The 10,816-nt window shown below is 36.5% G+C and overlaps 1 protein-coding gene across 1 annotated transcript in view; it reads left to right on the top strand.

Annotated features, from left to right (window-relative positions):
• The window catches only part of obscnb (obscurin, cytoskeletal calmodulin and titin-interacting RhoGEF b), an 86,130-nt gene extending 75,322 nt beyond the window's left edge, over window positions 1-10,808 (top strand). The window contains exons 73-81 of the mRNA XM_076970281.1: window positions 646-804; window positions 1,327-1,504; window positions 2,817-2,930; window positions 3,177-3,344; window positions 3,523-3,625; window positions 3,766-3,895; window positions 4,043-4,142; window positions 6,014-6,056; window positions 6,579-10,808. Of these exons, the coding sequence (XP_076826396.1) occupies window positions 646-804; window positions 1,327-1,504; window positions 2,817-2,930; window positions 3,177-3,344; window positions 3,523-3,625; window positions 3,766-3,895; window positions 4,043-4,142; window positions 6,014-6,056; window positions 6,579-7,683 (2,100 nt within the window). The 3' untranslated portion in view covers window positions 7,684-10,808. The remainder of the gene's footprint in view (window positions 1-645; window positions 805-1,326; window positions 1,505-2,816; window positions 2,931-3,176; window positions 3,345-3,522; window positions 3,626-3,765; window positions 3,896-4,042; window positions 4,143-6,013; window positions 6,057-6,578) is intronic.
• The last annotated feature ends 8 nt before the right edge of the window (window positions 10,809-10,816 follow it).

Below are 10,816 nucleotides of genomic sequence, written 5' to 3'. Positions count from 1 at the left end.
TACCCACTCTTTACCTCACACATACAATCTACACCCACTCTTTTCTTCACAAATACAATCTACACTCACTCTTTACCTCACACATACAATCTACCAATACATTACAATGACTTAGTGCTAGTTTTCCAAGACAAAAAAGCTGAAAGATGATCAAAGGCAGTGCTAACAGAATTTGAAGAGTAACAATTACTGTACATTAGAGAGAAATTCAAATCTGTAAAACAGCTAAACTACACAAGAACAACAGATAAATATAAGACCAGTCTAATTTTGGGTAAGAATACTGCAGAAAGGAGATGTTCTCAAAGATGCATGCCTATATGGTAGACAGTTTCAAGTCATTTCCTGAAAATGCTTATTCTTTGAAGTAGTTATTACTATAACTAAAGGATTTTGTGTTTAGGTAATGACAAAGAGTTTTGCCTAAAAGAGAACGAATCACTTTATAACTATAATAAGAGAGTAAGATCAGTTTATACCCCAATCTATCCAATATTCTCACGTGAAATCTTGCATCAGTAGAGATAAGCTGTTACACAGCTTATAAATGTTTCATCTTGTATTCACTGCATGACTTACAATTGATGATTGAAAATCAAGCAGTAAAACATGTTATTTCTGTGTTTTGTATTATTTATTTGGTAGGGTCCCTTTATAGTTTGGGAGGGAGCTCCAGGAATCAGAACCTCCTCTAGAGGCCATCACCGCCATGTCTTCCTCTTCAAAAACTACGTCATCATCTGCAAACAGAAAAGAGACACAAGCACAGACACCCAGGCATACATATTCAAGAACATGATGAAGGTACAACATCCAGAACTACACTGTTGCTCCAGGACCTCATTCTTAATGTGGGATGTCTAGATATATGCTTTCACATTCTTTGATAACATTAGTTGCAAGTGTGATAACTGATTTTATATTGTTTACTGTGTAAATATAGTTTGACTGTGATTTAGTAATAGTTATTAGTTATAAAGTTACATGATTAGGCAACATGTTTCACTATATATTTTTGCTAATATTTTCAGAATGCTTACAACGCAGTGATATTACCTATGATCCTCATACAAAAATTATCAATAATTTATCATGAAACTATTTAAATTAAAGCACACACCAACATTGAATCAGTCTTTAAAACTTTGTTGTAAAACTTTAGTTACAACATAAACAATGGTTACAATCAGATTGCTCTGACACTATTATTAATTATTATTATATTATATTATTATAATATTATTATTATTATTATTATATTATATTATTAATTATCTGTTCCTCAGCCCGTTTGTCCCTCTTTTTTTAAACGCACCTGTTTTGCAGCTAACAAACATCGACGTGAATGAGACCGTGGAGGGTGATGAAAGGGCGTTTGAGATCTGGCACGAGCGCGAGGACTCCGTCAGGAAGTACACGTTGCAGGCACGCACCGTCATCATCAAGAACTCCTGGCTGCGTGACCTTCGCAACCTTCAGCAGCGGTACAGCATGCTGGCGTGGAGTAAGTCACCTGTGCCCATGACCAGGACAAAGTAGACTGCATTCTGTGTACCACTCAGAGCTACTGTTGGGAGATTTGAATACGTCTAATCCTACTATGGCCACAATACTCTTCTCGATATGTTAGGTTACATTTTTAAATTGTTATATTTAACCACAGAACTCTTCTGGCTTGCCCCAGTGACAAAACTCAATTGCAGCTAACATGATACATGTGATGCTTTTATGTACTGAGTTTATGTGACCACACGGTACGTTCTGTTAAACAGATATTAGCTACGCTCTAATGGTTTTAGTATTACTGGAATGCTCTTCAGTTAAGCCAAGGTTTAGTACTTCACACTGAATTCATAGGCACGAACTAAAAGCTGTAGCAGGTGCCCTGTGTTCATACAAAGCCATTATTAGTCAGTGTAGAGCTAAACTATTGACCAAACCATTATTATTTAACCAGGACTGAAATAACTAAAGTACGTAAAGATCCAGTGAGGCTGTGGCAGATGCAAATGTTGTGGTCATCGGTGTAGAATGGATTGGACAAAATGGTTAAAAATAATAATTATAAAAGTAAGACGTGGCACGTTTATCAAGTTAACCAATGATGTGAGTGGAATTTAATGATAACCACCTGGCAAACAATAAGTTGTTAATGAAAAGAAAGCAACAAACTTGAGATCCAAAGATATTTTGTCCGCCCTATAAGAGCCTTCTGCTTTGGGGCTCACAGACCGCTCCAGTGTAGTGACCTATGAACTTTATTAAATGAACTTGAGTGAACCCAACAATATCTTGTCTGCTGTAAAATATGTTACTAAACAAGATCAAGCAGACTCTGTCCACCTAACAAAAATATAATACCAGTTTAATTACCTGGGCTTGGAGGCATGAGTTTAAGAGTGTAGCCCATAACTACATGTGACCAGTGGTTCGCTGTGCTTCAGAGATGACTACAGCCTTTCTTAACACCCAACCATCAGAAAGGAGCTCTGAGGTATTTCTCAGCTTAAATGATAACAGGAGTTATAATTCTTTTGTTTTGCAGAGTGACAAAGTTAGTTTACTTGTGCAGGCCCACACAAAGTATACATTTCAGCATAGAATCACCCAAGATCACCCAATGATTTAGATGAATTTGTTTAAAAATAAAAATATCGATAGATATGTAATCTATGTGCATGTCCGCTTGCCAATTCACCGTCCCCATCCTGTTCATTTCAGCTCTCATGAGTGTGGATATGTGTTTACTATGTTATTGTAGACAGTCATTGTACACTGTAAGTTTATAAAGTATAGTGTGTGTGTTTTTAAAACAGGTCCTCCAGATTTTGAGGCATTGTTGACTGATTGCACAGCAGAGTTGGGACAGACAGTTAAACTGGCTTGCAAAGTTACAGGATCTCCTAAACCAGTAGTGGCATGGTTCAAAGGTAGGAATGAATCAGGTTTGACCAAACACAAGTAGTAATAGTCAACATTGTGCAAAAAGTGTTCTGTGTTTCACTGTAATGATAAATTTACTTACTAATATATTTTGTGAAGATCTTGAAGCATATAAAATTATATATATATATAATTTATAACATGTATATGTTGGCTTTCAGTTCATTAACCATATAGGACAAATTACTAAATGACATATGACATTAGACATTAACCTTTTTCTGACTGAATAGATGGCCGGGCAGTGGAGGTAGATCCTCACCACATCATCATTGAGGACCCAGATGGCTCCTGCACTCTCATTCTGGATAACATGACTGCCGATGACTCGGGCCAGTACATGTGTTTCGCGTCCAGTGCAGCTGGGAATGCCAGTACCCTGGGAAAGATCACTGTACAGGGTGGGTCACATGGGTACAGGGTGTGTTTTTATTTGTTCTGTGGGTTTATTGGTGTTCTGCTGATTTATGGAGTAAATAAAACTGTGATGTGGTAGGTCTCCAGGATTTAATTAATTGTCAAATCCATATAAAACGTGAAACATAATTGCATAATTGTGTTTTATTATTATGTTTGTAGTGCCACCACGCTTTGTGAATAAGTTAAGGAACGCTGCCCTTATCGTAGGAGAGGATGCTCAGTTCACTTGCACTATACAAAGTGCTCCCAGTCCAAAAATAAGGTACACAATCACTTAAATCTCAAACATATAATATAAATAACAAATGTTATTGATATATATCTTTTAAACAACATGAATTAGTGTATTGTAGAAATATTGTAGCCCTAAAAGAAATTTAAACTTTTAAAAACCTTTCTCAGGTGGTTTAAGGATGGAAAATTGCTAACAGACCAAGAAAAGTATCAGACATACAGTGAACCTCGCAGTGGAGTTGTGGTTTTGGTTATTAAGAACCCTGGAGAGAGAGATTTGGGCCATTATGAATGTGAGGTACAGTATTAACAGTATTAATACATTTTTCTCATCAATAACTTGCCTTAAATTCATTTCAGCAGTTCAAAAACATGTAAATGTAGCAATGAAATTGCATTTAATTGAAAATGTCATCTCAGATGCAAAACCATGTTTTCTTTGCAGATGTCTAACCGCCTGGGCAGTGCTAAATGTGCAGCAGATTTAGTCCTTCCAACAGTTGCGATGGGCGATGTCAGAGGAGAGCAGGCCATTACTATTGAAGGTAGAGCACTTGGATTCATACCTGTGTAGCAGCTTTAATGCACATGCTCAAACTTCACCATACCTCATTATTTAGTTGTAGTTTGTTAAAAAATACACAAGTTGTGTTTGGAATACATAGTTGGGTTCTAGATAGTTTATAATTATGTTTCTAACTGCTACAAATTCAATTAGGAGGTGGATTTAAACTTTTATATTGCATAAAAAACAGTAAAATACATAAATATATACATATAAAAGTTATAAAAAGTTTATATATATATGAACATATAAAAGTATATACAACCTGCCTAAAATGCAAAAAATAATGTGTTTTTTGTAGGCATGCTTTCATGCTTTTAGTTGATCTTATTTTATGAATGTTCATATATATATATATTATATATTATATATATATATATATATATATATATATATATATATATATATATTAGGGGTGGGACGCGATCAAAAAAATTAATCGAATTAATCGGAAGCTTTGTAATTAATTAATCGAAATTAATCGCATTTTAATCGCATTTCAGTATTTAACATGAGAAATATTAATTTAAGTTTGAATGATGAATGAATCAACATAATCATAAACTTCAACATCTTGTTTATTTTTCCACCAGTCTACTACATAGACCAATAGATGAGTGCAAAAACAGTTCAGAACACTTGAAATTTTGACCAAAAATGTTGTTTAATTTTGGAAGTTTTGCTCAGGATATTGGAAGAATTGAAGTAAATCAGAAGATGTTTTTTAATACCATTTTAGATGGTATATTTTTCTTTAATTTCCCAGGCCTCTGCCACAGGGATCTCCATAGTGCCTATAAGTGGTCTTCTGCATGCTCAAAGCAAATGACTGGATCTTCATCATCTATAATATGAGCTGTCACAGACACCAAGATAATTCTTGTTGCTAACAGAGGTCCAGTGATCCCCAGTCAGAGCCACATTTGTTTCTTCACAATAACCTGTTTTACTTCCCTTTCCTCATCATACAGCTGCTGGATTTTCTTCGACATTGTCTTTCTGGACGGCAGTTCTTAACTTGCATCAGTTGACACAATTTGCAGTGCTTCTTGTAAGCCTTTAGCTTCGACCACAGAGAGCGAACAACACTGTAAATAATATGACGCGTCACGTATAAACGCGTGCAGAGTCGCGCGCGACGGTCATTCGCGAAAGTTTAATCCAGTCTTAATGGTCCAATGAAGGTAATTTAAAAACCAGGGGTGAGTTTCCCAAAACATTCTTAGCGCTAAGTACATCTTAACCTCGTACGTATGAACGAGGTTACGAAGTACTTAGCGCTAAGAACGTTTTGGGAAACTCACCCCAGGACATTTCCTCACTTAAAAAAAACCCGCGACGCCCGGGACAGGATGTGAAATACGGACATGTCCCGGAAAATACGGACGTTTGTTCACCATATCGTACTAGGAATACAATTAGCAGCTAAGTGGCTAAGTGATCATTACTGACCTGCGCGTTAGCCCCAACATGTTTTGCGTTGGTGTGGTAACGAAGGGTGGAAGTGCTCCCGTGATAAGCGAACTCCTTCCTACATAAAGTGCAAATAACACTATTTTTGTTTGTACTTCCATCTGGAAGTTTCTTATATTTAAATTTCCCATCCACCAGCGTAGCCTCTTCAGTCATCTGCATCATGCTCATCTTATTGTGCGTCCATATAATCTGTATGTCTGGAACTCGTGCACGGAGAAACATTCCACGGTGCAAAAGTGTCTCATGCGTTAAAATGCGTTAATTTTTTTAGTGCGTTAATTTTCCTGTAATTAATTAATCGAAATTAACGCGTTAAAGTCCCACCACTAATATATATATATATATATATTGCTAATCTTTTTGTTATCCTTTTAGTAACAGAGCAGGAGACTAAAGTACCAAAGAAAACCATAATCATGTGAGTATTTATTATTATTATTATATCAGATCCTATTAACTAAGATCCTATTAATTAACTAGGATGTTAGCTGAGTCCTATTTTACTTTGGTCTCATTGAAAATGTTAATCACCACTAAACTGCTGGATGAGAGAAACTGTAATGCCATCTAGGTTTAATCACACTTTGCCTTCATGCTACATGTACCACTATGGCATATTATCCTCTGATTGGTCAGGTGATTGAAACCCTACCCCTGCAAGGGGGTCTATAGAACGTTTGTAACATTTAGAATGGGGCAAAACAAAATGGAAAATTTAAATGTTCAAATAATACTCATATTGTTCAATTCAGATCTTTCTATTTTGGCTTTTTTCATTTGGCAAATGAATTTCAAAATGTTTTAATTTAAATTTTATTGACAAAGCACTTTCATCTTAAACCAATAACCCACAAACTTGGTTGTTTACAAAGGTTGTGGGATCCTGGTGATACCTCATTTTTGTAAAAGATTCACAAATACTCTGGTTTTCCTTACACAGAGAGGAGACCATCACCACTGTAGTGAAGAACACTCGGATGAAGCGTCATATGTCCCCCCGCCCTTCCTCTATGGGCGTCTACCGCTCAGAGGCATCCACCGCCGAACCCCCCCGACACAGGAGAGCAATGCCTAGAAAGGCCGTGCCAACCCTGTACGTGACGGACCCCGGGGGAGCCACGGCCCGGAACCCTAAGTGGGTGGAGGTAGAAGAGATCATTGAGTACAAAGTGAATAAATCACCAAAGTTGCCCAGAAGACGTGGTGCTTCCCCCAGCAAACGACCACCACCGGATAACCCAAACGCTAACAACTCCAACAACAAATTAGTAGAGGCAATGCAAATGTCAGTGGACAATGTCGAGTCCAGAAACAGTGAGGGGAAAATTACAGCGAATGAGTCTGAAAATGCAGACCTTTCAGCAGTGTATTCTGATTTTGACAAGCCATATGTCTTGGTGAAAACAGGTTCAGATGATGATGAAGATGATGATGATGATGCAGCAACCATAATTGTTCCAGAATATGAGATCAGTGGTGAACTTGGTGCTAAAGATCAAAAAATAATGGCTGATGGCAATAAAGTGCTCAACCTCGAAGACCTGGAGGATTATGTCCCCAAAGAGGGTGAGAAATTTGGCTGCCCAGAAGACTCTCAGATGCATGCAGAAAAGCCATGTGAAATTGCTGTTCTACAGAGAGAGATCAATGAAACTACTGTAGGACAGCCAGTCCTGGTACCTTTGGGGCGTCCTGTGGCAACCCTGAAATCACAAGCTGGTTTTTTCAGTCGCTTTAAAGAGCAATTCTCAAATGTATTTACTGACACCTCTACCATAAGCAGTGTTAAGTCAAGGGGACAAAAGACTGCACCCATATACGTCTCTGGTGCGTCATGCAGCCAGTCTGCATCCATTGCTGGACCATCTAGGAGATACAGAAAGCTGGAGGTAAAGCCATGGTACAGTTCAGAAGTGCAGAGAGGGACAGTAGATGGCCAGCAGAGCTTTAAAACCCAAGTCTCTGCGAATACATTCAGCTATGCACCCATTGAACAATCACTTACTTTTCAGGTCACCAAGAAAAATCAGTATGAAAAACAGTAATCAAGAAAAATCAATGGAGAAACACAAAATACATGATCAATATAGAACCTATTTTGTCTTAAAAGGGAACATTTATCCATAGACTCTTTACACGAAAAGAGACATTTCGATTTTGCGCATAAAAAAAGATCATTCCAGGGTTCTAATTTTTTCTATATATTCTGAAGATCTGGCTAGTTGGGCAAGAATTAGATAAGATAATTTTACTGAAACTCAGAAAAGAATGAAACATGCAGATATTCTTTATTCTGTCTGAAAATATAAACCATACACTTACCCACACATGAAAAAAACACCTGACACCCTAATTTATCTAACACTGCATTGAAAGATATGCACACAAGTGAAGTTTGTCTTGTGTTCGCACAAATGTGGGAATTTATTAAACTGCAGGCCAGCACAACACTAAGCAACAAGTGCCAGTAGAAGTGACTGTAGAAGTCGTTTCTAACCAGCAGTGCTTGTTTATGCTATTTGACAAAACCCATTGACTTGTGTCATATAGGAAACAATAGAACAACCTGTATTTAATAAAACGTAGCTAAGTTGATTCACATTGAACAAATGTCAACTATTGATCTGGTTCATATTAAAAAATCAATTAAAAAAATTCTAAATATACTTGAATGAATATGAAAGTGTCAGAATGTTTCAGACTGGATTGCGGACACCACCATGACATTATCTGAAAAGCTTCAGACCTCATTTTTATGAACATAGCTTGAACGTTGCTGCAGTGCTTTTAAAGCTTTGCACACAAAGTATGATCATCGAAAAGATTCATGCTTAACTTTACCATTCACTTTACTGCGTTTTTGCCATACTCTTGTATTTTGCTGACTTTAAAAGCACTGTGCCTACGCTTTTTATGTCTATGATCTTGAACATTGCAGTGAGACTGATATTTCTATGACTAAGAAATTTATGGGTCAGTAAAAGTTAAATACTGCCAAAATAAGCTGTGCTTGGAGCTGCATACATGCACCTATGTATGGGAATTGAGCAGTGTTGTGCGTTATGCACTTAAAAAATGTGTAAACTTGAGTGACCCATGTGGTGATGATCCTTGCACAGTGACTTTTTTCAAATTGTTGGCTATGATTTAAACACATTGAGCTTCAGAACAAATTTCTGAAGGTATAATTTGTTAGCCAGTATATTTATTTTCTTAGTAATGGAAATCCAATAGGTTTAAGTATGAAAAAAATATCTGAATGAGATTTAAATAATTAGGATATTTAACTATATATTGTCTAGATATTATTTTAGATTGTGTTTCTTGATAACATTATCCCGTGTCAGACGTTATACAGTGTATTAAGTTTACTGAATTGATTACCAATGTATCAAACAATGTATTATCAAAAATACAGCTGCAGAGGACTACTGTAATGCATTTAACCAAAGAAGTGTCTCTGAATGTATTTGCTTTTGTGTGGGGAAAAAGGGAAATAGATAAGGAAAGTCATTTTGTCTAAGCATTTGTTTGATTATTGATGACAATGTCACACTGCCTTGGAGTGTTCGATTGTGAATGACAAACTACATTCTAATAAAATGTCTTGGTAATTTTTAAAATAATTTGAATAGATTTAACAGTGCATGTCAAACATTCTGAAGCCCTTTAGGAGTCATTTTTGGTAATCCAAAGGAATGAGTTCCATTTTATCACATTGGAACTCAGAGGTCATGAACCCAAAGGTCATGAACTCTGCTTCAAGTAATATAAAAAATAGAATAATTCTAGTCAGTACAGTACCCAGTACCATCTGACTTTTGAATGTGCCTGTTTATTAATGTACGCCTTTTTAGTACCTTTCTTCCAAAAGTAGTAAAAAAAAATTAAGTTGTGAAATAGAAGTCTACAGTGGTTAAATTGTAAAAAAAAATGGATATTAGAAAATAATGTAACTGTCTATGCTAATGCAGTAAGTTATCATGGAAAGAAGACCTAAACAATTGTCTAAAAATGTAATGTAAAAAATATTAATCTGCAAAAGAAAAGCATCCTGCATTCTTCCAAGAACTATTATATAGATGTGGATATATATCCACATAAAATAACTAGCATATATTTTAAAATCTTTTCTTCCACATACCAGAGGAAACAGTATAATGATGAAATTGTAATTGTTTATGGCACAGGTTTAATCTTGTTTTATTTATAAAACTATTAACAGGAAAATAATAGAATACAAAGCTCTTTTGCCATTTCATATAATCTCAGACATCTCACTGGGTGTCCCCTTCCTCTGCCTCAAATAGGTTATATAATCTCACTGGGTGTCACCTTCCTCTGCCTCAAATAGGTCATATAATCTCACTGGGTGTCCCCTTCCTCTGCCTCAGATTGGTCATATAATCTCAGTAATTTCACTGGGTGTCCCCTTCCTCTGCCTCAGATTGGTCATATAATCTCAGTAATTTCACTGGGTGTCCACTTCCTCTGCCTCAGATTGGTCATATAATCTCAGTAATCTCACTGGGTGTCCCCTTCCTCTGCCTCAGATATTTCCATTGAAAGTTTAACATTGCATATCATTACTAGGATTAGGGTTGCCTGGCTACAGCAGTCATTGGTACTACATCTGTGACTATGGATTTGACTTTGAATGATATGCAATGGCTTTTAAAAAGTTACAAGGGCTCTTTTGAAATCTAATTACATAACACCTTTCCTTACTACAGAACTGCTCCATGGTTTAGAAGGCTACTTCTTGATCTGTAAAAGATCAACTCTGACTTTAATGACCTGAATGCCATTATCCCAAATGATGTCGCGTATAAAAAGTGAAAATGGTTGTGAAAACACAACTGATTTCAGTATTGCACACCCTCATTTATTCGTTGCCCTCCAGACATGCTTCTCTATGTGTGTATGTACACATCTTCACTGTATACATACAAATGTATGTATACACCTAGACACACATAATTAAACATGTAGAATTGTACATATATATTTATATAGACCTATAAATTTACATGTACCACACATTTATAAAAGAATGCACACAATGCATTCTTCACACACACTACACATGCGTCTGGCTCAACGTCTCACTTGCTCACATATGCGAGCGTGCGTAAGCGCGCGCGCACACACACACTCACACACACACATATATTGCAG

The sequence above is a fragment of the Brachyhypopomus gauderio genome, chromosome 13 (genome assembly GCF_052324685.1).
Source record: "Brachyhypopomus gauderio isolate BG-103 chromosome 13, BGAUD_0.2, whole genome shotgun sequence".
Taxonomy (NCBI): domain Eukaryota; kingdom Metazoa; phylum Chordata; class Actinopteri; order Gymnotiformes; family Hypopomidae; genus Brachyhypopomus; species Brachyhypopomus gauderio.
This window is presented reverse-complemented; position numbering and strand designations above follow the sequence as displayed.